Genomic DNA, 27,927 nt, shown 5'->3' with positions numbered 1-27,927 from the left:
TCTTCTCTGATACCCTGAGCCACAAATTCCAGTCACCACTGTCTCCAAATTCTGATCTCTCTCCTCAGGACAGCAAGACTGTCATACTCTGCTTGAATTCTTCCCTGCACCATGATCCAGAAAGTATCTCTGGCAGAAAGCTGGGGATTTGTAGAACTCACTTTGTTTCTCTTGCCTTATTATTTTTCAAGAGACCCACTCCAGTACCAGTTACTCCAATGTGTTTGGAAGCAAAATTCAGGCCATCTCTTGTTTGGTTATATCTTGTTCTTTGCTTATGTTTGTTGTTGTTGTTGCTTATTTAAACTTTAAAAACATTCATTTTATATTGTCTGACAAGTCCAATATCCAAAATCTTGGATGTCTAATTTAATGTTTGATATTTATTTTCATTCACTTTGGCTTATACTTTTAAGTTTTGGATTGTGAGCTCATGCTCCACTGGATTATCTCTGTGGGAATCCTATGGAGTCTAGGTTGAGAGTGAACATCTTCAGAGAGGATTTGTTTGCTTCCACCAAGCATTCTGAGAGTTTCCTAGATCTCATAGCATATGTATACATGTGAACCCAAAATATTTCTGAGGACAGACCTGGGTTATACATTCACAGAAGGTTCCTTAACCAAAATATTTTTTTCTCTAAGGCAGAGATATGCAAATTTCCTTGTCATCTTGTATCAAGGGTCCCGGATTTATATTTAGGAGTCTTATTTAAAGTTTGGTATTTTGTTCAGGCCCAAGGTTTTGTTTCATATCTCTACAACCATTAAAACCCACGTTCTGGGTCATTGGATTAACGAAACAGCCTCAGGACAGCTGTGGTTTTAGTGCTAGCTTACTGCTTGGTTTCCTGAGTCCTCTTTTCAGCACCTGTAGATTTTCCTTACTCTCATGAGCTCCAACAGGCAATTAAAAGGGTACTTGATTTATGTTATTTAATATTTCTATGTGATTTTTTTTTCCAGGCCATTTAATCCATACTAATGTTGGAAATGGAAGTCTGATCTAGGTTTTACTGCCCATCTGGTTCCCTCTTCCTTTGGCCCTGGGTGGAGAAGACAGAATGGATTCAGCACCAGGGACTTTGCCTAATGCAACCATATGCTGATTGTATGACCTCTGGCAATCCCTTCCTTTCTCAGGGCCTCAGTCTCCTTCTTTATACAGTGAGAGATTAGGTACCCTAATCCCAGGTTTTCCTTCCAGTTTTAATTTTCTTTGAGTCTACTCATGATAGTCTTCCCCCTTTCCTGGGCCTTCTACTGGGTCAACTTGAAAAAGATTTGGAGAAAGAGTGCTCAGTGATAAAGGAATCCTGCTCCCATTTCCTACAGGTGCTGGGGCTCCTGACCATTAAATGTCCCCCTGATAGATGAGTATCTAGGAGGTGAGTAATGGGGTCACTCTTTACTTCCCTGCTGGCACAGATAGCACACAGCAAGGCCTCCTAACAAAACTTAACTTCTAGGGTCTGGCTCTAATTCCACCCTCACTTCCCCCAAGAAGTCTTTCTAAAACCTGAGGATCAGGTAGAGAAGAGTACTACTCCATGGATGGCCAAGATTGGTAATTAATTGGTAGTAGCTGCCTGGACCTTTGTGATAAGATGTTCCTGAAGCATCACTTCAGTTCAGAGTGTTGTGATTGATTAATGATGCCTGCAAGGAACTGGGGTGAACAACAGTACCATGTGTGTCATGTGTTTGTCATGTGTGGAGTGTCCACTTGAGTTATGCTATGCCTTTTTACTTTAGAAAGTCTTGGACCTAGTTCAAGGAAGAAGATGAGAGGAGGTAGACTGAAGGACAAGTCTAGCTGATCAAGTCAGATGAGAGTTTATGATTTCCAGATAATTTTATACCTTCACATCATACCTGGTTTATTGGGGGCATTGTTGGGGGGTGAAGCCTTATCCCTCTCTCCTGGTGTTTCTATGAAGATAGGGGCTCTCCCTTTTCTCCCTCCTCCTCAAGGGACAATTTGATTATGTAGCACTGGACATTCACTGGACCCTGTTTCACCAGTGAAAGACATGCCTGCTCAAGTTTGCTCATCATGGGCCCATTTTCAGTGCAGTGAGCACCCGGAGTTGGGCTGGGGGCCCTTTAGAGACAGTTCTGTGCTCCCTGTACACGCAGCTGTTGAAGTGCACAGCTTAGCAAGCATGCCCAGGTGTCCAATTCAGGGAAGAAGGTAGGAGGGCCAGAGTCTCCAGTCCAATCTTTACCAGAGTCCTGCCTGAGGGGCTGGAGGGTGCCTGCACTCCAGGACAGAGGTAGGGCTTGCTTCCCCTTGCCTTCTAATCCTTGTATGCCCTTGTGCTTAGAAAGAGGGGCAATGGAGGGGAGAGTAGTTAGACATCCAGGGCCGCTAGCAAATATCAAGCGCTTAGGTATCAAAAGGTGGAGACTTAAGAACATAGCACGTCATTTCAAATCCATTTCTAGGGGAATACATGTATAATTCAAAACATACCTTTGAATGATACAAAGGATAGAAAGTAAACCTCAAAAAATTCAGATTAAAAAGTATCGATTATAATGGGGCACAAGGAGTTAAATATAGAGCACATCACCAAATATTGCCCATAGATCAGGGTCTATAGTCTTTTCCAAGTTTGCAGAATTAGGGAGACCTTCTGGGGTCTAGGCCCTACTCCAGGAAGTGGCTCTTGGGCACCTCAGACAAATAGGCCCAGAGCTGGTGACTACCAGCAGGGGATAGTCAGTACATGAGCAGGGAGAGGGGGCTGCTATCTCCAGGCCTGAGAGGCTGGTAAGGACTCTTGAGGCCTGTCAGCTTGGGAAGGGGTCTCTAATCCACCCAAGAGCACTGAGGCTGGGCTAAATGAGGGCATTAACACACACGTGGTGGCGGCGGGGGCGAGTGGTGGTGGTGGTGCACAGGCCTCTGGCTTTCTGGGTGCCACCAGAGGGCCCCCAGGAGTGGCCTGTCACCATCTTCTCTAGCCTGTTCCATGCTCCCTTCCCTCTCATTCCACCTGCCCCTAATTCTACCTCTTCCCTAGTTTCCTCTTCCCTCAGTCCTCTCCCTGTCCTCTCCTGAGTGGCTCTCCATCTCTCCCCCCATCTATTCTCTCTGCTCTCCCTCCTCTCCTTCTCTGTCTCTCTCCTCCCTCTTCTCTCCCACCCCCTCTTTTCCACCTGGGCCAGAAGCAAAGCCCTTTACACCCAGTTAAGGTTTTCAATTAGCAATAATCGCGCCTCGGATAAACCTCATTGGCTACGATACTGCCACTGCGCAAAGCTACACCCAGTTAAGGATAGGGGGGCACAGTTTAGTTCCATCCAAGACCTCCCCAGGGTTAACAGACCCTTTGGCTTGGCCCCCTTGGAGTGAGACATTTCCTTGGGAATGAGGGGTTCTCTGGCTGATTTAACTGGCCACAGAGGAAGCTCTGGGTCCGAGGAACCAAGTTTCCAAGGACTCAGCCTAGAACAGGGCTTGGCGGGGGAGGGTCCTTGTAGGAGCCAGCCTACCCCATGGCCTCACCCAGATGCTGGAGACACACTTATTTATTATGCAGAGGCTCAGAGAAAGCGGGTGGGAGACTTTGGAGGCAGGGCTGCGGTGGCTGTGAGAGGAGCTGTGTCCAGGCTTGGAGCCCTGGATAGCCATAGGGGCAGCATCATTTCTTGGAGGACTGTTTTTTCCAGGAGGCCACCTTCTTACTGCCCCTCCTGGTTTTGCTGAGAGTAGGCAGGTCCACTTCAGGTGGTTTCATTCTAAAAATCAAAATAGAGAGAAGCAAATACTGGGAAATGGGTGGAGAGAACTGGTGTGGACAGAGCTGAGAGCCCTGCCCTGGCCTGGCCCGAGCCGAAGTGGGCCTGGCCCTCCGCCTTGCACAGCTGAGGCTCTCTGGGTATTGCTCCAACCTGGGGTCCCAGCGGCACCTGTGACCTTTCTAGGTGCTCATAATTTTGCTTTTCTATCTTCATAAGAATTGTGTGATTTTCACGCTCTTGCAGAATACATAATTCGCTTCAGTTAACATGGCCACATTAGTGGACTTTTGACAGGTCTAGAAAGTTCCTTGCAGGGAGACAGCAGGCAACCTCCACCCTTCTCAGACTGATGGTCTGGGTTGTAGGGTTTCACCGCAAAGTCTACAAGAGGCCTCAATCTCCACCACCCAGACCACTGCCAGTAGCTCCAGGGAACAGGCTTGATGCCCAGCTAGACCTGGGCAGTTAGTCAGATGTCAGGGATGGCCTGGGGGTGGGGTGGGGTGGAAGGGTGGGGGGGAAGTGACTTGCCCAAGGCCACTTAGCCCCACATGAACTCTGTGGCCTATGGCAGAGCCAAGGGCCCTGCTGTGAACCACGCCCATTCTGTTGATCACAGGAGGGCCCCGCAGCTCCCAGGCCAGGGTGGCCACCTACTTCTTCTCAGCCTCAGGAGAGGACTCCTCCATCTTGTCCTCCAGGGCCAACGAAGAGAAGCTTCCTTGGATGTCTTCTGATATTGCCTTCATGGCTGAGTCAGGGTCTTCCAGGCCCGGGATATAGGTTGAAAGGCTGTAGGGGAGGCAGGGAAGGGAGGGCAAGGTTCAGCAGAGGCACAGCCAGAGGGAGCCCAGAGTCAGCAACTCTCGCTTGGCACTGCCAGCTAACATTCCAGTTCTGAGAGAGAGGAGGGTACAGGGCTTCTCCACCCCAGGGTGGGTAAAGGGAGAGCCTGACCACTGGAGATCCAGAGACTCCCCAGAGGTTGGCTTCTCTGGCTTCTGTTTGAGGAAGGGATCATCCTAACTCTGTGTCAGTGACCCTTGTGCACCCAGCACTGACCACCAAAAAGGCCTGTAGGGGTTCCGGGGGCGCCACAAGGTGGGGATAGGAGGCCAAGGAAAGAAGCCATCATGTATAGTCTTATGGGCTGATCGTGTCCCCCTCCCCAAATCCACTCCCCAAAACCCCTCTACCCCAGAATGTGACCTCATTTGGAAATAAAGTAGGGTCACTGCAGATGTCATGAGTTAAGAGGATGTCATACCAGAGGAGGGTGGACCTCTAACACAACATACCTGGTGTCCTTATGAAAAAGGGGACAAGGTGGACACAGACACACAGATGGGGGAACACCACGTGAAGCCTGGAGGAATAACACTGCCACAAGCCAGGGAGTACCAGAAGCCAGGAGACCAGCCTGGGGCAAGTCCTTCCTTCGAGCCCTCAGAAGAAGTGAGGCCTGCCCACACCTCTGTCTCTGGCCGCCAGAACCAGGAGACAGTACATTCCAGTGTCAGCCATTCAGTCTGAGGAACTGTTGCAGGAGTCTTAGGAAACTAATGAATACAGAGACAGGACAGGCCCTTTTATTCATTATTTCTTCATATTTATTGAGTCCCTGTTAGGCCACTTGCCTGAGCAGCGGAGGGGAGAGGAGGGCCTCTGTCATAGAAAAATGAAAAATGGAGGTGTGGACTGGGCTCTCCTGTTGGACAGAGGTGGCAGGAAAGTAGATTGTGGGAGTGCGTCTCGTGAGACCTTCTGAGCACCACGGTGGTGCAAAGAGCTCCCTGTGCCCCCACCCAAGCTGCTCCTACCTGCCTGCACCCCCCGCCCCGGGACAGGTCACAGCTCAGCATTTCCTAGGAACTCAAAGCACAGGTAAATGAAGAAATGGGAGTGCAGCCGAGTGGGGCACCGGAAAAGGAGCCCTAGGTGGGAGCTGCCACTAGCAGGTTACATGATGTGAGAGTCATGGTGACCAGGACGGGGAGTATCGGCCGGCCGTGCTGTGCAGGGAGGCCCTCCATCGGGCCTGGGCTGTGCTGGCAAACGAAACATTCTGGCAGCTGGGGAGACGCTCTCCTCTGCCTGGGCCGGGGCTGATGGAGAGTGGGACCTGGTGTTACCAGAGCATGGAGGGTGGGCTTTGGGGACCCAGTCAGCCTGGAGCTCACTAACGGGAAAACAGCGCCTCCCCTTCCCCCTCCCTCAGCTGTTAGCACCTACAGAGCATCTCCCCCTCACCCCCCACCCCCACTTTTAAGTTGTGGTTAAAAGTATAAAACATAAAATGTACCCGTTCTTCAGCGCACACTTTGTGGCGTTAAGTACATTCACATTGCTGCGGGTCACCTCCATCTACCTCCAGACTTCTTCACCTTCCCGAGCTGAAACCCTGTCCCCATGAAGCACTAACCCCCACTGTCCCTCCCCAGCCCCTGGTAACACCACCCTACTTGCTGTCTCTGTGTTTGACTCCTCTAGGGTCCTCACGTAAGTAGGACCGTGCAGTGTTTGTCCCCTTGTGACTGGCTCATCTCACTGAGCATAGCGTCCTTGAGGTGCACCCATGTTGTCGCGTGTCAGAATTTCCTTCCTTTTTAAGGCTGAGCAATATTCCACCATATGCACAGACCACAGTTTATCAGTTCATCCCTGGATGGGCACTTGGGTTGCTTCCACTTCTTGGATCTTATGAATAATACTGCATGAACACAGGTGTACTAAATACCTTGTCGAAACTCTGCTTTCAACTCTTTCAGGTATCTACCCTCAAGTGAAATTGTTGGATCATAATTCTATTCTTTTAACTGTTTGAGGAACTCCCAGACTGTTTTCCATAGCAGCTTGCACTATGTCACATTCCATTCCCACCAGTAGTTCACGCGGGTTCCAATGTCTCCACAGCCTCGCCAAAACTTGCCATTTTTGTTTTTTGGAGAGTGGCGTTCCTAATGGGTATAAGGTGGTATTTCACTGTGGTTTTGGCTTGCATTCCTCTAATGATCACTGCTCTTCACTCATTTTTTTAAAAATCAATTTCTGCATCTTTGGATCATTGAAGGTAAGTAAAGCATGTGGAGATCGTGTTCACTTCTGAATCCCCAGGGCTGAGCATGAGGCCGGTCACGCAGTAGTTGCTCAGAAACGAATGAGTGGCATGACTTTTAGGTTAAAAGCAGGGGCTGCGGGGATCCCTGGGTGGCTCGGCGGTTTGGCGCCTGCCTTTGGCCCAGGGAGTGATCCTGGAGTCCCAGGATCGAGTCCCACATCAGGCTTCCTGCATGGAGCCTGCTTCTCTCTCTGCCTGTGTCTCTGCCTCTCTGTGTGTGTCTCTCATGAATAAATAAATAAAATCTTAAAAAAAAAAAAAAAAGCAGGGGCTGCTTCTGAGGAGCCTCCCATTCCTGAAGGTAGAGGAGGGGTGGCCGGATGACCATGGCGGCTGCTCATCAGTGGACACTCTGGCAACCAGCCCTTCCTCAGTCTAACCTGACCTCTACCTCCCAGGGATAAGATCAGCTCTAGATCATCATTCAGCGAAAATGTCCCAAGGGGTTCTATGTGCTGGGCCCTGGGGCTGAGCAAAGGACACAAAGAGGAGGGAGGTGGGGCATGTGATGCAGGACACCCGGCCCTCTGGGCTGGCACAGCTTAACAGGTGCACAGAGACCTGCAGCTCCTTCCGAACCCATGTCTGCTCCTCAGGGCAGAGCTGGCTCTTCAGGCCTGCATGAATCTCCGGGCAGTTGTCCCGGGCCGGGCCTGCCCCCACCCTTCTGCTCTGTCACAACCAGGCTACTCACCAGTGGGCACCCACTCCGTCCTCTGCTGGGGCTTGGGAGGCCTCCGTGGGGAGCCCTCCGTCCCTGGGCAGCCAAGCTCCTTCACTGGCCACAGTCAGACCCAGCTCCTCTTCCTGCTCAGAACCCTGCTTCTCCACGGGAGCCTCACAGACTCGAGCCCAGACGGAGGGCTGTCTCCGTGGCGGGATCTGCCCTCGCTCTGCCCACCTGCCTGCGTTTACTCTGCAGACCTGTCTCCCCTTCCTCTCACCTTCCGGCCTCAAATCCTCCCACTGTAGCTGTACAAAACCGGGCGGATTCAAAGTCTATCTCTGGCAAGGAAGAAATGACTCCAGCTCCGGTTATCTTCTGACTCGACCACACGAGCGACCCCAAGCAGGCCCTACCTCGCTGGGCCCAGCCAGGCCTCAGACCTTCAAGACAAGAATACAAATGGCTGTGTGGTTTTGTATCGTCAAGCTTGAGGTGGTGGTTCGCTTCACAGATGTAGATAAGAGAACTGTTGTTATGGCAACATTTGCTTGTAGAATTCCGTTCCCTTTTTTCTCTAAGTGCTTTCAAACTGCCAACCTAATAGGCCATTCCAGAATTAAGAGGAGTCCTACTGATTTATAGTCTCAGGAATCCTCCCCTTTCCACTTGCAAACACCCTGACCGTGCATGCGCGTGTGAGTCTGTTTTTGTCTGTGTGTGTCTCTGTGTGTCAGTGTGTGTGTCTGTGTGTTTGTGTCTGTGTCGCTTGTTGATTCTTTCCCCACCATTTCTCAAAAACTTACTGAAATCTGTTGTAAGCATGAGGTCCTTTCAGGACCCTTGCGTACAACAAATTAGGAGCCTAGAATTCACTTCAATAATAGTAGCAGGACTAACAATTGTAATTTGTAACCTCGCAATTGATGTTAGTGATGCCAGAATTTCACAAATACCTGACTCACCTAATCCTCACAACCCAACACAGTGCAAACCATGCTCATTCTTGCCTAATAGACAAAGTAGCTGAGGCAGAGGGTAAGTGGTCCTTTTAAGGACAGTGGAAGCCTGATAAAGAGCTACATGTTCTGGTAACTAGCTTTTGGCATCTTCCACTCCCCATCTATGACCTGCCCCTACCCCCCAGCACCTCGTCTGTTAAATATCTCTGAAAAAAGCCTCTGCTTGCTGTCTTTGGCACCTTCCAGTGGCCTTTGTTCATCTTCAGTATGGGCCTCCTGGATGTCATCCTCCCCATCACCTGTTTTTGGTATAGTTCTTTCTTGAACCTGAGCAGACCCAGAACCTCCATTTCGCTTTTTCCCTGGGACTGTCAATGAGCTAGTTGGTCTTGAAGGACCCCCAAGCCCTCCTTGAGTCTCAGGCCGTGGGGTCTCGGTGACTTTCTTCTCTGCACCTGGCTGCATCTGCCCTGCCTGATGTCCACAGGGTCCTTGGGATCCCTTCTCTATTAAACAGTCCAGATGCAGGGCTCAGGGCATGACCTCTATGGTTCATCCCAGAGGAACCTCTTTAGGGTCAGGCCGACATTCTGGCATGGCTCAACCTCGGTGCACTGGGGAGTGCGGGCCCAGGCAGCCCATGTGTGCAGGTGGGTGATGCGCTTTATGTGTATTTGCTCCTCACTTCATGGTATGCGGCACCTCAGCAAACACACTTTCCTAAGAGGTGGGACTTAGCATTCTCATTTTAAAGGTGAGGACAATGAGGATTAGGGAGGCAAATGGTCCCCCGGCTTACAAAGAGCAGAGTTGGGGCTCCCACCTTGTCACGGGACTCCTGACCCACAGTACAGCGCAGGCCTTCCAGAATCCACTCTTAACACAGCCTCCAGCAACGTCGTAAACTGTGGGTTCTTTCCCTGGACAAGGCTCCACACTTCTTGAGCCAAGAGACCTACCTCTGTTCGCCTCACCCAAGCCGGGCCTGGGAGGCGCTCAATAGATGAGCTTCACCTGGTTGAAAAGCCGGCACTCAGTGGCCAAGAGGCAGTGGTAAGGCAGCACCACCCCACTTCCCTTCACAAGAGCCTGGCCTCACTTCATGAGGGACCCTTGTCTATGTGGCCCTGCTGGTAAACAGAAGCAGCACTGGGATTACACACAGGATGGGGTGGGGTGTAATGGAACAGAAGGTGGAGGTGTCCCTAGGACCCCTACACAAACCTGTCTTCATTATTTCCCCACAGAAACCAGCATTGTGCAAACCATACCATGTCCCCCACTCTCTAAGAGGGACCTTCCCCCAACTTGTATCCCAAAGAAACCAACAGCACGGCCTCAATCCCCCTTGTCACCTGCGAAGTCTTCTGCTTGCTGCCAGCTTCTGTTGCCACCAGTGTCCCTCCTATAGCAACGTTTCCTCCCACCCCGTGCCTGCCCTGCATCCCGAGTTTTTCCTGTTTTACCTAAATTTGTAGTTGTCTGGCAGGAAGTAGCCCATCTTGCAGTCTTGTCGAGCCTGGAAGATCTGTTTCAGCAGATTCTGCTTGCTGAAGCCATATCCATTCAAAACACAGCCTCCAAAAAGAAGCTTCCCCCCAGCAAACATCTGTCAATGGACAGGAAGGATGCAGTGGAAGAGGCCCGCAGCACACCAGCACTGAATCTCAGGACAGTGCCCTGGGCTCTCAGAGCTTGTGCCAGGAGCCAAGCCTCTCTCTGTTGGTGCCAGGCCCTCCCTAAGCCACCCAGCCTGTTCCCAGGGAGGGCATCCCCACCATCCTAACCTTTGCCCCCTGCTTGCCCACCTCCTCAGATGCCACTTCACACACAAGTGTTCCAGGGCCCTGCGGCCAGAAGGGTTTCTTCCTGCTTAGAGGGCCCTACCACACCCGCCTACAGCCGTCTGGCTCCATAGGATGGGAGCCTCTGGAGGGTAGGGCTCTTATCCTACTGCTCTCTGAATCCCCAACCTCTATATTCAGTCTCCAGCAAGTAGACAACTGTCCAAGGGTTTCTATGCAAGGATATCCATTATAATGTTATTTGTTATGTACCCCCCCCTCCCCAAACAAAATGGAAATAACATAAATGTCCAACAAAAGACTCACAGGTAGAGAAATCAAATGACAGATTCTTATGCAGTGATTAAAATCACAATTTAAAAACCTGGACCCCAAAGTCAGAAAAAAGACTGAAAAAGCCAGAGGCCAGAATGTTAGCATGGTTGTGCCCTGGCACTTCCAATAGTGCTGGATCTAGCAGGTGCCTGGTACGTACTTGTTGCATGAACAAATGAGACAATCTGGGTAATATGGGGAAGTAATTATTTTCTAAATTGTATATTCTAAATTTTCTACAATGAATATATATATATATATATTTTTATTTTTATTTTTTACAATGTCCTGTTTTTAGTAAAAAGTTATTTAAAAACAGATGAAGAGGAGGGCACCCTGGGTGGCTCAGTCAGTTAAATGTCTGATGCTTGATTTTTACTTAGGTCATGATCTCAGGGTCCTGAGATTGAGCCCTGCATGGGGCTCCATGCTCAACGGGGAGTCTGCTTGAGGATTCTCTCTCCCTCTCCCACCACCCCTCCCCCTGCTCACACTCTTTCTCTCCAATAAATAAATAAATCTTTAAAACAAAACAAAACAGTAAAAACAGATAAAGACAATTTGGTTCTCTAAGTTAGCTGTCCCCCAATCCCTTGAGCCTTCCAGGCTGAGGGATGCATGGGGTCAGGCTGGGAATAGGAGACTGGACTCCAGCCCTGGCTCTATGTGCTGAGTAAGTCTCAGCCAGGCTTTCTGTCCCCGTTCCTCAGATCCCACAGACTCTCTCTCCTCTCTGCTCCCATAACTGTGAGTCCACAAGTAAGGCTGTAGGAGACAATATTGGCAGGCGGTTGGCAGTTGGTGCCCCTGGGCCTTGCTCACCAGAATCATCCCCTGCACCACAGCATACTTCTTCACCAGTAGGGGTGGTTCCCTCTGCAGGGGGCTGTCCAGATCATACCGCAGCAGGCGGTAGGGGTCATGCCGGCACTGCCAAGACAGAAGTAAATGCCCATCAATCCTATGCCAAGAGGATGCACTCAGATTCCTGCATTGTCAGGCTGGTCAGGTTCCCATGGAGTCCTGGAGCTCCATTCAACACTGCCCCCTAACTCTTGTTCAATGGACTCTTCAGCCCTGGCACACACACCTCCCATGACCATTGCCATGACCGTTTGGGCATCTGGGTCCATCTAGGGCCTTCTTCTGGTGAGGGCTGTCATGGAGATGACTGCCTCCCACCACATGACAGCCACTAGCCCCACCCTTGAGGGTCTGCAGGACTTGACTGTCCCTTCTGCCTGAGAGAAGCCCTGCTGGAGATTTGAAGGTATACCATATTCATGGGTGTGTCCATTTTCAGGGTTCCTCCACCCTCTACCCATTGCTGGCTGCCCCTCTGGACACCACCCTAAATCCATTAAATCCAGGGCCAGGACCTGAATCAAACCTACATCTCAAGGTGAGACCTTCTCAATCCAGAGTAAAGCTTGTCTCTTCCCCCTCTTTTCTTCTGGATGCTACAAATCCATTAAAATGGCTAACAAATAATGTTTTCTGGTTTTATCTATTTTTTATCTATTTTTTATCCCAGGTGCCTCCAGCTGTTCTGCCTGATATTTCAACTTAAAATGAGAAATCCAGAGCTGTATCTGGTGTTCTAGCTTTCACAGCAAGACCATGTTAGGGAACATTTCTGCCTTAATCACACACTGATGCTGATGTCAGAGTCACTGTGAAACCTGACACCTTCCTCCAGATCTGTCCTCCGCACCCCTCAAATCCCACCACCCATTCCTCCAACAGATTCAACCACTTCAGATCAGGCCCTGTCCCCACTCATGCTGCTCACAGCTGGGCTGGACTGCCATGCATCCTATGCTTACAGAGAATTATTAATGAACAATTAGGAGGGACTTTGGTTACCTCAAGTTCCCATGTGGGCAGGGATCCTATCTGTCTATACATGAATAAGCACAGAGCAGGACTCGGTAAGTGTTCACTAAGTTTATGTAAATTGGGGTTAACTCCAGAAAACATACACAGCTTTGATGTACAAGACTAGTAAAAAGGCTTTGGTGTCTGGTCAGAAAGGTTCTGACACTAAGCTCCTGGCACTGGGCAGAGTGCAGGCACAAAGGTGGACACACGGGGTCAGGGAGGCCACACTCCTGGGAGGAGAATGGAGAAGGTGTCCCAGGGAAAACACAAAAACTTGGAATTGGGACTGCAGTAAAGGGAGAAGGGGTAGATAGAGGATAAGAGAGGGCACAGGGTGAGAGGATTTGATGGAAGTCACCAGATGGACACAAAGCTGACATGCTTATGTGGCATCCTCTGCTCTGGTTGGGGTGGGGACGGGGCTACCCTTGCACTGTGTTAACCCTGCTAGGGATGGCTACTGGCTAAGGATGATGTTGAGACTCAGGAATGACCCTGTGGCCAGGACAGGACCAGGGGGTTTTCAATGTGCCCCTGATGGACAGATCCTTGAGACTTCAACCACAGTGAACAAGGACCTCAAGCCCCTCTTTTTCCGACCACCTTTGCACAGGCTGCTGCCTCTTAACCTGGGAGATTCTCGCTGACTCTCTGGAGGTGGCAGGCCCTGTTCCCCACTCCAGAGCTGGCCCTTCATGGCCCTGTTCAGGGCTGCTATAACTGCTGCCCCACCATGCTGGGAGCCCCTCTGGGGCCTGGCATGGGGCCAGCACACAGTAGGTCCTCGGTCACAGTCTATGAATATTTGTGAGCCCATCTCTGCTCTAAGTACTCACACAAATACATAACCACAAGCTATGGTGTGTGCTGTACATGAAAATGGCAGAAAAGTTCTCAAGGTCAGAAAAAGCACTTGCTTTGATGTGGTGACATCCATCTCAGGACAGGTGGATGAATCAGAGGGAGAAAAGACAGGCAAAATAAGACAGTGTGTGGAAGAGCGTGTGCAAAGGCCTCGAGGAGAAAAGGAAGTAAAAGAGGGCCCACGTGCTGAGGTCGAAGGGCAATCTCTCAGCCAGATGCTCAGCCAGTCCTAGAGCCTCTGTAGGGGGTCTTCCCCACAGGGCTCTTGATGCCAAGACCCTGGGGCCTCCTCAGCTGGGCCCAGGACCAACCTGGATACAGGGTGAGGCTCGGCCCTGCTGCCGGTGACTGTAGAGTGTGTCGAGCAGCCACTGGAGCTGTGCAGTACTGGTGGGGCTCTGGCTTGAGACTATGCCGAACACCAGGACCTGGCTGGGGTCGCGGCGTGCAGACAGGAAGCGCTCTAGCTCCACGTCAGTTACCAGGGGTGCCTTCACCATGCACTTACAGCCAGCCCGAATGTCTTCCTTGTGAATGAGCTTCCGCAGCACCAGTGGGCAGTCAGAAGGTGAGGCCGCCCACCTGGTGGGGCTGCGCCCCTCTCGAGCCTTCCTTCTGCAATGAGGAACAAGTGGGCCAGTGCTCAGTGGGCCGGGCTCAGGCCCTAACCTCTATGTGCCTCAGTGTTCTCAGGTGCAGAACTGGTGACTCCTTCATCCAACAAAAAGTGTGGAGTCAACTTGAAACCCTTTTCTTTCTCTGACACCCCACATCTCATTCAATCTATCAGTAAGCCGGTCTGCTCTATATCCAAGAATGATCTAGAATCCGACCACTTTCCTGACACAACCCCCTCCCACCCCACTCCTACTGACATGGCCCAAGCCACCATCATTTCTTGCCTGGATACCTGCAATGGCCTCCTAATGGCACTCTGTTTCCTTCCCTGGCCCCTCTTCAATCTATTCTGCATACACCAGACAGGGATCCTGGCTGACAGGGTTCATGTCATGTCACTATTCTCTTTGAAACCCTCCAGTGGTGTTCCATATTTCACAGAATAAAAGCCTAAGTCCCTATGGTGCCTTCCAGGCGCTACATGATCTGGCCTCCTTCCTCAGCCCCTTGCCCTCTCTTACTCTCCAATATTGTCACCTTTGCTTATTGTGCTCAGCTGCTCTAGCCTGTTTATCTCCAGCCTCAGGGCCTTTGTTTTTGCTGTTCCTTCTGCCTGCCTGGCTCTTCCCTTGGGCAGCCACACAACTCACTTTCCTTCCCATCTCCTTTATGTTTTTGTGCAAATGTCACCTTCTCAGGGTGGCCTTCTCTAACTGTTCTATTTGGAATTGCATCCCTTAGCCCTCAAGAAATGAATAAAAACTATCCCTGAGGAAATCCAGCTATTGGACTTACTAGATAAAGATCTTTAAATCAGCTGTCCTAATTATGCCCAAAGTACTAAGGAAACTAGGAATGAATAACTAAAAGAAACAAGGAAAACAATGTCCTACCAAATAGGGAATATCAAGAAGAAATAAAAAGCATAAAATAAGCCAACTAGAAATTTTAAAGTTGAAAGTACAATAAATGAAATGAAAAATTCAACAGCAGATCTGAACAGTCAGGAAAAAGAATCAGTAAACTTGAAGACAGACCAATTAGGATTACCCAGTCTGAGGAACAGAAAGAGAAAACAACAACAAATTAATAGAGGCTAGTTTCACGTGGGACACCAGCAAGAATGCCAAGATACACACAATAGGAATTCCAGAAAGACAAGAAAGAAAGGAGCAGAAAGAATATTTGAAGGAATAATTGCCAAAACTCTTCAAATTTATATATCTCTAAGAAGCTCAACAATCTCTAAGACAAATTCAAAGATATCCACAGTGAGACATATTATAATACAATTGTTGAAAGTGAAAGACAAGAGAATCTTGAAAGCAGCAAAAGTGGTTAATCACATAAAAGCGATCCTCAATAAGATTAACAGCCAATTTCTCATCAAAAATCATGGAGGCTCGGGATCCCTGGCTGGCACAGCGGTTTGGCTCCTGCCTTTGGCCCAGGGCGCGATCCTGGAGACCCAGGATCGAGTCCCACATCGGGTTCCTGGTGCATGGAGCCTGCTTCTCCCTCTGCCTGTGTCTCTGCCTCTCTCTCTCTCTCTCTCTCTCTCTGTGTGTGTGTGTGACTATCATAAAAAAATAAAATAAAATAAAAATAAAAAATAAAAAATAATCATGGAGGCTGGAAGGCAGAATGACATATTTAAAGTAGTAAAAGAAAAAAACCTTTCCAACAAAGAATTCTATATTGAGCAAATTTATCCTTCAAAAATAAGAGAGAAGGGGATCCCTGGGTGACGCAGCGGTTTGCCTCTCTCTCTCTCTCTCTGTGTGTGACTATCATAAATAAATAAATAAATAAAAATTAAAAAAAAATAAGAGAGAAATCAAGATAAAAGCTGAAGGAGTTTGTCATTAGTAGACCTGCTGCAAAAGAAATGCTAAAGTGCCTTTAAATTGAAATGGAAAAATACTAGACAGTAGCTTGAAACTATATGAAGAAATAAAAAACAAAATCAAGATGCATAAAATGTAGTTTTTGAGAACAACATGGCAGAAGGATGAGTTTCTATAGGAGCTGAGATTTTGTACACTTTTGAAGCTAAGTTTGTATTAATTCAAGCTAGACTAACTACCAAGAAAATAACTAAAAACTATACATAAAAGGAAATAAGGGAATCAAAATTGTATGTTTTGGGTGGCTCATTGATTAAGTATCTGACTCTTGATTTTGGTTCAGGTCATGATATCATGGTCGCTCTCTCTCTGCTCCTCCCCCCACCACTCACACTCTTTCTTTCTCTCTCTCACCTAAAATAAAACAAGTAAAATCTTAAAAAAAAAAACACTGTATGTATTAGTTAGGGTTCTCTAGAAACAGAACCAATAGGATATATAGGATATATAGATAGGATATATAGGATATATAGATAGGATAGGATATATAGAAAGATATATCAGAGAAAATGTATTACAGGAGTTGGTTCATGTGATTATACAGGCCAAGAAGCCTCACAATCTGCTGTCTATAAATTGGAGAGCCAGGAAATTCAGTAGTTTAATTTAATCTGAGTCCAAAGACCTGAGAACCAAAGGAGCCATGGTGTAATTCCTAGGCCTAGGCCAAAGGCCCAAGAACCAGGAGGCTGCTGTATAAGTCCTAGAGTCCAAAGACTCAAGAACCAGGAGCTCTGATAGCCAAGGGCAGGAAGAAATGGACTTTCCAGCTCAGGAAAAGAGAGAAGGAATTCACATTCCCTTAGTTTGTTTGTTTTTTTTTTTGTTTGTTTGTTTGTTTTATTCAGGCCCTCAGTGGATTGGATAATGCTGACCCCCATTGGTAAAGATGGATCTCTTTACTCAGTCTACTGAATCAAATGCTAATCTCTTCCAGAAACACATTCATAGACACATCCCCAAATACTATCTTCCCCTTAGCCTAGTCAAGTTGGAACAAAATTAAGCATCACACCACACACTAACATACATAAAAAGAAGAAAAAAAAAAAAAAAAAAAAGAAGAAACAAAAGAAAAAATCAACAATGGATGAATTGAGGAACAAAATATAAGATTTATGGAAAACCAATAATAAAATGGGAGAAGTAAGTCCTTTAATAGTAATTACTTTTATATGTAAAATGGATTAAAATCTTCACCAAAAACCAGAGATTGGCAGGATGGAAAAGAAAAAACAACTCATGATCTAAGTAAATGCTCTCTATAGGAGACTCAAAGATACAACTAGGTTGCAAGTAAAAAGATAGAAACAAATTCCAAGCAAATAGTAACCAAAAATGAACAAGGGTGGCTAAACTAATACCAGACAAAGATATACTTTAAGTAAAAAAGTTATTTCAGGAGATAAATAAGGCATTATAATTTAAGAACAGGGTCATTCTCACGAGAAATACAACAATTATGAATATATATTATATATATGCAATATGACAATACAACCTCTAAATAAATGATGCAAAAATGGAGAGATTGAAGGGAGAAACAGAAAATTCTACTCTAAGTCTAGTTGAGGATGTCAACACCCTATTTTCAATAATGAATCAAACAACTAGAAAGAAGATAAACAAGAAAATACACAATTTAAAGAACACTGTAAACCAACTTAACCTAAAAGACATGTATAGGTAATTTAACTCAACTATAGCAAAATATACATTCTTCTCAAGTACACATGGAACATTCTCCAGTATAAATTATATATTCACCCATCAAAAAGTCCCAATAAATTAAAAAATAATGAAATCATACAAAATATTTTCTCCAACAACAGTGGAATAAAATTAGAAATCAGTAACAGAAGGAAATTTGTAAAACTCATAAATATGTGGAAATTAAGCAATACATTCTTAAACAATGGATCAAAGAAGGAATCACAAGAAAAATTAGAAAATACTTTGACATTAAAGAAAACAAAACAACTGGGGGTCCCTGGGTGGCTCAGCGGTTTATCACCTGCGTTTGGCCCAGGGCCCGATCCTGGAGTCCGGGATCGAGTCCCACTACGGGCTTCTGGCATGGAGCCTGCTTCTCCCTCCTCCTGTGTCTCTGCCTCTCTCTCTCTCTCTCTCTCTCTCTCTCTCTCTCTCTGTCTATCATAAAATAAAATAAATCTTTAAAAAGAAAAGAAAACAACCCCAAATACCAAAGCTTATGGTATACATTGAGAAGAGTACTCAAAGGGAAATTTATAGTATTAAGAGAGAAGAAGGAGCTCCAATCAATAACCTAATAAAACTTTACACTAGGAAAACAAGAATAATCTAAACCCAAAGCAAGGAGAGGGAAGGAAGTCATTCTCAGTAGAGTCAAGATAAAGAAAATAGAAAATAGGGACGCCTGGGTGGCTCAGTAGTTGAGCATCTGCCTCTGGCTCAGGACATGGTCCCGGGGTCTTGGGATTGAGTCCCACATTGGGTTTCCCTCAAGGACCCTGCTTCTCCCTCTGCCTATGTCTCTGCCTCTTTCTCTGTGTCTCTCATGAATAAATAAATAAAATATTTTTAAAAATAAAATAGAAAATAGAAGGCAATATAGAAAAACAACAAACAAAATGTTGGCTCTCTGAAAAGATCAACAAAGTTGACTAATCTTTAGTTAGATTAAGAAAAAAGAGGGAAGACTCAAATTACTAAAAAAAAATATGAAAGTGAGACATTACTACTGATCTTACAAAACTAAAAAGGATTATAAGAAGTTATTGTGAACTCTACATGAACCAATTAGACCTAAAAGAAATGGATCAATTCCTAGAAATGCACAAACTATGAAAACTGACTGAAGGCCTCTAACAAGTAAAAAGATTGAATCAGTAATCAAAAAAACTTTCCAACAAAGAAAAGCCCAGGACCATATGGTTTCACTTTTGAATTCTACCAAACACTTGGGTAACTAACACCAGTTGTCCTCAAATTCTAAAAAATAGAACAGGAAAGAACACTTCCTAACTCATTCTATGAGGCCAGCATTACTCTAATACCAAAGCCAAAGACAAGAAAAGAAAAGACTACAAGTGGATATCCATTATGAATATAGATGTAAAAATTCTCAATGAAATAAATAATAGCCAGTCAAACCAACAGCATATTAAAAGGATTATACACCATGACTAAGCAGGATTTGCCCAAGAAACATAAGGGTGGTTCAACTTATGAAAATCAATCAGAGTAATACATCTCCTTAATAAAATAAAGGTTAAAAACCCCACAGGATCCTCTCAATTGATGGAGAAAAAAAATTTGACAATTCTAACACCCTAGTTCAACAAACTAGGATTAGAAGGGAACTTCCTCAACATGGTGAAAGGCATTTATGAAACACTCAAGAAGAATATCATACCCAATGGTAAAAGATTGAAAGCTTTATCTCTTAGAGATCAGGAATAAGACAAGGATGCTCACCTTCACCATTTCTATTCAGTATTGTACTAGAGGTTCTAGCTAGAGCAATTAGACAAGAAAAAGAAATAAAAGCCATCTAAATTGAAAAGAAGTAAAACTATTTCCATTCACAAATACTACGATTTATCCTAAGGAATAAACACACACACACACACACACAATAAGAACTAATAAACAAATTCAGTAAAATGTCAAGATAAAAGCTTAACAGGCATGAGTCAGTTATATTTCTATACACTAGTGAAGAGCAATCTGAAAAGGAAATTAAGAAAATAATTTCACTTATAATAGCATCAAAAAGGATAAAATACTCAGGAATAAATGTAACCAAGAAAGTAAAAGACTCACACAATGAATACTACAAAACATTGAAAGAAATAGTTTTATTTTGTTTTGTTTTTCTTTTTAACTTTTATTTAAATTCTAGTTAGTTTACATACAGTGCAATATGGTTTTCAGGAGTTGAATTCAGGGATTCATCACTTACATACGATACCCAGTGTTCAGCATAACAAGTGCCCTTGTTAATACTCGTCACCGATCTAGCCCATCCGCCACACATCTCCCTCCATCAACCCTCCATTTGTTCTCTATTATTAAGAGTTTCTTATGGTTTGTTTCCTTCTCTCTCTCTCTCTCCCTCTCTTTTAAAAAAATTTTAAGACATAAATAAATGGAAGGCATCCCATGTTCTTACATTGAAAGACTTAATATTGTTAGCTGGCAGTACTACCCCAAATCAGCTGCAGATTTAATGTGCTTCTTATCAAAATATCAACAGCCTTTCTTTCAGAAATGCAACAGCCAACCCTCAAATTCATATGGAACTGTAGGGGGCCATGAATAGCTTAAACAATCTTGAAAAAGAAGAACAAAGTTGGAGTTCTCACACATCCTGATTTCAAAACTTCCTATAAAGCTACAGTTATCAAACTGGTGTGATATTTGTATAATGGCAGACATATAGACCAATAGAATAGAATAGAGAGCATAGAAATAAACCCTTACATTATATGGTCAAATGATTTTTGACAAGGTTGCCAAGACCATTCATTCAATAGGGAAAGTGGAATTTTTTTCAATAGGTAGTGCTGGCAAAGTTGGATTTCCATATGCAAAAGAATGAAGTTGGACACCTTAAGCAAAGATTAACTCCAAATGGATCAATAACCTAAAATAATATAATTCTTGGAAGAAAACATTGGATATAAGCTTTACATTGGGTTTGGCAATGATTTCAAGGATATGACAGCAAAGGCACAGGTAACATGAGAAAAAATAGACAAAAAATTGCACTTTATGAAAACAAAAATCTTGTGCATCAAAAGATACTATCAATAGAGTAAAAACCCATAGAACAGGAAAATATATTTACAAATCATATATGTGATAAGAGCTTAATATCCAGAATATTTTCTTTAAACTCCTAAAATCAACAAAATAACAAGAACTTGATTAAAAATGGGAAAGAACAGTCTCTAACTGCAGCAATGTGGATGGGAGTACCAGGTACCAGGCTTGGAACGGAATTTCATGGATCACTTTAAGAAAATGGCAAACTAACTTGATATAAGGGAAATGGCCAGCTTCAATAAGGTCAAGCTAGAAAAAAAAATAGAGACACAGGAGAATACCTGCTGACCAAAGACACCATTGAGCAGGAGAAGCACAGTCAGCATCACTCACAACAGCTAACATGTGGAAGTAACCCATGTGTCTATCAACAGATAAATGAATAAACAAAAGTGGTCTATGTGTACAATGGACTACTATGCAGCCCTTAAAAGGGAAGGAAATTCTGACACACGCTACAACATAGATGAACCTGGAAGACATTATGCTAAGTAAAATGAGCGACACACAAAAATACTGTATGATTCCACTTACATAAAGGACTTAGAATAATCAAAGCCACAAAAACCAAGTAGATTGGTCATTGCCAGAGGCTGAGGGGCAGAAAATTGAGGGCTAGTGTTTAGTGGGGACAGAGTTTCAGTTTTATAAGTGGAAAATAGTTCTGGAGATGATGGTCACATAACATTATGAATGTATTTAATACCATGAAATAAATATACTTAAATATGAAAGGGTGATAAATTTTATTTTATATGTATTTTACACTACAATTTAAAAAATTGAAAAAAGAAATTATGAAAAGATGCTTGACTTCACTTACAATAAAAGAAATGCAGAAGAGAAAAGAGTAGGAGGACCCTGAGCTCATCTGTCCCACAGATACAACTAGATAACACCCACATCAGTGTAAATAGATGTAACAGACTCAGAAAACAACCTGAAGAGTGACAGGATAGATTCTCCACAGCTAAATGTGAAGAAGAGGCCATTAAAGAGGATAGGAAGAGTGGAAACATGGTCAGGAACTAAAACCATCTGCAAAATTGCTCTGGGAAGGAGAGACACTGTAGGAGCAGAGAGGGGGAAAGAAATAGACCCTCACATCAGGCACCCCAGTCACAGGGAACCCACACAGGGAAGATGACTCCCCATAATATTTGGCTTTGAAAACCAGATGGGCCAAATTTTGTGAATTCTTACAACCAGTGGGGCTTAACACCTGGAACTTTAAAAATCAGTGGGCTCACCTCTGGGAGAACTGGGAGGGCAATAGGAAACTGAGTCCCTGTCCCTAAAGAGACAACACAACGAATAGCCCCATGGAAATACAGCAGAGAAGCAGACATTTGAAAACTGCGTAGGATATATGGGAGGGAGATCTGTCTATGAATCTCAGAGTGTGTGCTAAAGGGGCAGGCATTATTGGGAGACTTCTCTAGGAACAAAGGAGCTGGCCAGTGCCATCTTCCTCCCCTACCCCCAGCCTAGACACACAGATACCTACAACCAGCACAGTGCCAACATGCTGACATTTGTTACTTGCTAACAGTGCACCCTACCCCACACACTTCTGTGGATACACCTCCTCCAACCTGGCAGGCCATGGTTTCTAGGGGCTTCAGGTCTCCTTCCACCGCAAACCTTCTCAGACCTTGTTAACACATGTTCCACTCCTGTGTTATCCTTCAGACAGGACTTCTCCAATACACCCTTGGCTGAAGCCCATCCAAAGTGATGCCACAGGTCTGGCAACTTGTAAGTAGCCCCAACAAGGCCCAGTACCACTCCAAAGTGACTATTGCCCCAGGGAAAGGGGAAGATAGCCACACACACCAGTCCAAATGTGGTCTAGCAGTAGGCTGGGAGCAGACATCTGGTCTGACTACAGGCCCGCCCACCAACAAAAGCTTCTCAGGGGACAACACAAGGAAAGGATCATGTACATTAGTGCTATGGCATCTCTGGAAAACACCTGGTCTGACTTACCTCAAGCCCAAGGAGGCCCCACTAATCCATTAACAGCACAGGAATCAAACCCTGCTTACAACAGGTAAAGAGGACCATGTAGATGACCGGACTGAAGGCAAAGGTGGCTTGGCCACAACAGCAGCGTCCATAGAACACATATACAAAACAGGCCTAAAGTGCCAGTTCTGGTGAATAGGGACCACTGCTCAGCAGGGCACTATAGGGTAGGACCTCTCCTTCATAAGGCTACTACTTTCAAGAGCAAGAGATGTAGCTGACTTTCCTAACACACTGTAACAAAGAGTTAGAATAAAGAGACAGAGGAATAAGTCCCAAATGAAAGAATAGGACAAAATCACAGCAAGCGACATAAACAAAATGGAGGTAAGAAATACACTTGATCAAAAATTTAAAGTAACGGTCTACAAGAGTCTCATTTCAGACCTAAAGACACATGTAGGTTAAAAGTGAAGGAATGGAGAAGCATTTATCATGCAAATGGAAGTGAAAAGAAACCCTAGGTAGCAATACTTATACCAGACAAAGCAGACTTTATTTTTTTTAAGATTTTATTTATTTATTCATGAGAGAGAGAGAGAGAGAGAGAGACATAGGTAGAGGGAGAAGCAGGCTTCATGCAAAAAGCCTGATGTGGGACTCGATCCCAGAGTCCTGGGATTATGCCCTGAGCCAAAGGCAGATGCTCAACCACTGAGCAACCCAAGCATCCCTAAAGCAGACTTTAAAACAAAGACTGTAACAAGAGACCAAGAAGAACACTATATAATCAAAAAGGGAAAAATACAACAAGAAAACTTAACTATTTATTCACCCAACATGGGAACACCCAAATGCATAAAGCAGTTAATAACAAACATAAGGGAAGTAATTCTTAGTAGTGCAATAAGAGTAGGGGACTTTGGGACACCTGCGTGGTTCAGTGGTTGAGTAGTCTGCCTTCAGCTCAGGTCATGATTCTGGGGTCCTGGAATCAAGTTCCATATTAGGCTCCCTCTAGGGAGCCTGCTTCTCCCTCTGCCTGTGTCTCTGCCTCTCTCTCTGTGTCTGTCATGAATAAATAAATAAAATATTTTTTAAAAAAGAGTAGGAGACTTTAACACACCATTTGCATCAATGGATAGATTGTCTAAATGGAAAATCAACAGGAATCAGTGACTTTGAATGACATATTGGACCATGGATCTAACAGATAAATTCAGAACATTCCATCCTAAAACAGCAGAATATACATTCTTTTCAACTGCACATGGAATATTTTCCAGAATAGATCACATATTAGGCTACAATAAACTCTCAATAAATTAAAAAAGATTGAAGTCATACTATGTACCTTTTCTGACCACAATGCTATGAAACTAGAAATCAACCACTATGAAAAATCTGGAAAGACCACAAATACATGGAGGTTAAACAATATGCTCCTAAACAATGAATGGGTGAACTAAGAAAGAGGAAATAAAAAAATACATGGGAACAAATGAAAATGAGAAACATAATGGTCCAAAATCTTTGGGATACAGCAAAAGCAGTTTTAAGAGGGAAGAGTATAAAAAAAAAAAAAAAAAAAAAAAAGAGGGAAGAGTATAGTAATATAAACTTAAGAAACAAGAAAAATCTCAAACAACCTAAACTTACACCTAAAGGAACTAGAAAAAGAACAACAACAACAAAAAAAAACACAAAAAAACAAAAAAAAAAAAACAGAACTAGTAGAAAAAGTAAAGATTAGAGCAGAAATAAACAAAATAGAAACTAAAAAAATAATAAACAGATCAATGAAACCAAGACCTGGTTCTTTGAAAAGATCAACCAAATTGATAAACCTTCAACAAACAAACAAAAACAGAGAGAGAAAAAGGACTGAAATAGACAATATCAGAAATGAAAGGAGGGGTGTCCCTGGGTGGCTCAGCAGTTTGGCACGCCTTCAGCCCAGGGCGTGATCCTGGGGTTCCGGGATTGAGTTCTGCATTGGGCTCCCTGCATGGAGCCTGCTTCTTCCTCTGCCTGTGTCTCTCTGCCTCTGTGTGTGTGTGTGTGTGTGTGTGTGTGTGTGTGTGTGTCTTTCATGAATAAATAAATAAAATAAATTAAAAAAAAAGAAATGAAAGAGGAGAAATAGCAATCACCACCACAGAAATATAAAAGATTAAAAGAGAATATTATTAAATATATGCTAACAAACTGGACACCCTAAAAGAAATGGATAAATTGCTATAAACATATAACATCCTAAAACTGAATCAGAAAGAAATAGAAAAGTTGAACAGATCAATTATGGAATAGAATTGAATCAGTAAAAATAAATAAATAAATAAATAAATAAATAAATAAATAAATAAATAAATAAATAAAAAAAATAAAAAAAAAAAGAATTGAATCAGTAATCAAAAAGATCCCAGTAAACAAAAGTCCAGGACCAGATGGTATCACATGTGAATTCTACCAAATATTTATTTAAAGAATTAATACCTATTCTTGTCAAACTTTCAAAATATAGAAGAGGAAGGAAAGTTGTTTTGAATTTATTCCGAGGCCAGCATCACCCTGATACTAAAGCCAGATTACAGGGCACCTGGGTGACTCAGTGGTTGAGCATCTGCCTTCAGCTCAGGTCGTGATCCCGGGGTCCTGGGATGAAGCTCCCCATGGGGAGCCTGCTTCTCCCTCTGCCTATGTCTCTGCCTCTCTCTCTCTGTGTCTCTCATCAATAAATAAATAAAATCTTTAAAAAGAAAAAAAAGAGAGAGAAGGCACAAATTACCATTAAAAATAAAAAAGAGGATATCACATAAAGACCTTACACACGTTAAAAAGATAAGGGAATACAATAAACAATTCTATGCATATAAATTCAGTATGTTGGATGAAATAGGTCAATTCCTTTAAAGACACAAGCCATCAAAATTCCCTCAAGAAAAACAGATGTCCAGAATAGTCATGTATTCATTAAAATTAAGTTTGTTTTAAGGAGCTTTCTAATAAAGAAAATGTTAGGCAAGATGGTTTCACTGGTGAATTTAAGAAAAAAATATCAATTCAACACAAAATAGAAGAGAAAGGACTACTTCCCAACTCATTTTATTAGGCCAACATTACCCTGATAAAGCAGACAAAAACATTACCAAAAAACTACAGATGAATAACCTTCATCACTATATATATATAAATTCTCCCCAAAATATTAGTAAATTGAATCTAGCAACAGAGAAAAATAATAATACTTTATGACTAAGCAGTTTATCCCAAGAATGCAAGGCTAGTTCAGCATTTGAAACCAACATAGTTCACCATATTACCAAAATAGAAAGAAACTCGCACATATATGGCAAATTGGTTTTTTATTTTTATTTATTTTTACTTTTTATTTTTTTTAAAGCTTTTATTTATTTATTCATGAGACACAGAGAGAGAGAGAGGCAGAGACACAGGCAGAGGGAGAAGCAGGCTCCATGCAGGGAGCCGGACACGCAACTCCATCCCAGGTCTCTAGGATCACACCCTGGGCCCAAGGCGGTACTAAACTGCTGAGCCACCTGGGCTGCCCACAAATTGATTTTTTAAACAAGTACAAAGACAACAGAGAAAAGAACATCTTTTCAAAAAATGGTCTGAAACAACTGGATATCCATATGCAAAATAAATAAGCTTCAACTCAAACTTTGTACCTTAAACAAAAAGTAACTCAAAATGGATCATAGGTCTACATGTAACATAAAACTATAAAACTTCGAAGAAAAACTTTGTGACACTGGGTTAGACCAATTTCTCAGTCAGCATGACTGACATTTTGGACTGTATAATTCTTCTGTGTGGTGGTGCAGATCATTTTGTGCATTGTAGGATGTTTAGTGGCATCTTTGACCTCTACCTACCTGATAGAGTAGCAACCCCTCCCAAGTTGTAACAATTAAAAAATGTCTCCCAATAGGGCTAAAGGTCCTCTGAAGATCAGAACAATCTCTGATTGATAACCACAGGGTTAGGCAGAGTTTTTAGATATGACACCAAAAGCACAATCCAGAAAAGAAAAGAAAATTATAAATCGGACTATATCAAAATACACTTTGCTCAAACAACAACAAGAAAACCATGTTAAGAAAATGAAAAACAAACCAAAGAACCTGGGAGAAATATTTCAAGTCATGTTTCTGATAAAGGACTTATATCCAGAATAAGGAACTCTCAAAACTCAACAATACGAATACAAATAACCTATTTTAAAAATGCACATAAGATCTGAACAGACTTTTCGCTGAATAATGGAAGGATATTCCATTATTCCAAGCCCATGGAAGGATATTCAACATCATTTGTTATCAGAGAAATGTAAATTAAAATGATAATGAGATATCACTACACAATCTATTAGAATGGGTAAAATATTTTTGAAAAGCTGACAATACCAATGACTGACAAAGATTTGGAGCAACTGGAACCCTCATACACTGTGGATGGCAATGCGTAACAGTGCAGCTACTTGGGAAAACAGTTGGCAGTTTCTTACAAAGTAAGTATATATTTATATACAACCCCGCAATCTAGCTCTTAAGTATTTACCCAAGTGAAATGAAAGCCTATGCTCACATAAAGTTGTTGAGTATTTATAGGAGTTTTATTCATAATCACCAAAACCTGAAAATAATCCAAATGTATTTTAATAGATGAATGGATAAATAAATTTCTGCCCATCCATGCCATGTAATATATGCAGAAAAGAGTTAACATAGAAGGCCTGAGGCTGCTATCTTTAGAAAGACAAGCTTACAAGGTTGGCATTTCACTGATGTCTAGAAACTTGGCCACTTGAACCATTTCCTACACTAAGCCCAGACTCTTTGTTATAAACAATGTGATTTATGTTGAACACGGGCTTTCCCTCTAGCAGTCTGGAATTGTCTGGAATTTTGATATCTGCTAGGCAGAGAGTGCCTGTGTAACAAGCACACAATAAAAACCTTGGACTCTGAGTCTTTAATGAGCACCCTTGGGCAGAAATATTGCATATTTTACTGTCTTTTTCACTGCTAGGGAAAGGAGCGTGCTTGGTACATCCCTTCACAAGAGGGAGAGAACATAAGGAAGTCTGTGTATGGATTTATCCAGATTCTACCTGCATCTCTTACCCTTGCTGATCCTGTTATGTATCCTTTCACTATAATAAACCTAATATATTAATGAAACTATATACTAAGTCCCTTGAATTCCAGTAAATCTCTGAATGTGGGGATAGTGTTGG

General features: G+C 43.8%; 1 protein-coding gene and 1 pseudogene across 1 annotated transcript in view; both read right to left on the bottom strand.

Moving 5' to 3' along the window:
• Positions 1-3,192: 3,192 nt before the first annotated feature.
• On the bottom strand, positions 3,193-3,270 carry LOC129522616 (U4 spliceosomal RNA; annotated as a pseudogene).
• A 380-nt stretch (positions 3,271-3,650) lies between these two features.
• CUNH3orf20 (chromosome unknown C3orf20 homolog) overlaps positions 3,651-27,927 on the bottom strand; it is a 68,265-nt gene continuing 43,988 nt past the window's right edge. The window contains exons 12-16 of the mRNA XM_055344594.1: positions 13,671-13,974; positions 11,437-11,544; positions 9,961-10,103; positions 4,408-4,542; positions 3,651-3,747 (exon numbers count right to left, since the gene is read on the bottom strand). Of these exons, the coding sequence (XP_055200569.1) occupies positions 3,651-3,747; positions 4,408-4,542; positions 9,961-10,103; positions 11,437-11,544; positions 13,671-13,974 (787 nt within the window). The remainder of the gene's footprint in view (positions 3,748-4,407; positions 4,543-9,960; positions 10,104-11,436; positions 11,545-13,670; positions 13,975-27,927) is intronic.

This window comes from Nyctereutes procyonoides, unplaced genomic scaffold (assembly GCF_905146905.1).
Source record: "Nyctereutes procyonoides isolate TBG_1078 unplaced genomic scaffold, NYPRO_anot_genome, whole genome shotgun sequence".
Taxonomy (NCBI): domain Eukaryota; kingdom Metazoa; phylum Chordata; class Mammalia; order Carnivora; family Canidae; genus Nyctereutes; species Nyctereutes procyonoides.
Note: the sequence above shows the minus strand (reverse complement) of the source record. Positions and strands in the feature narration are given on the sequence as shown.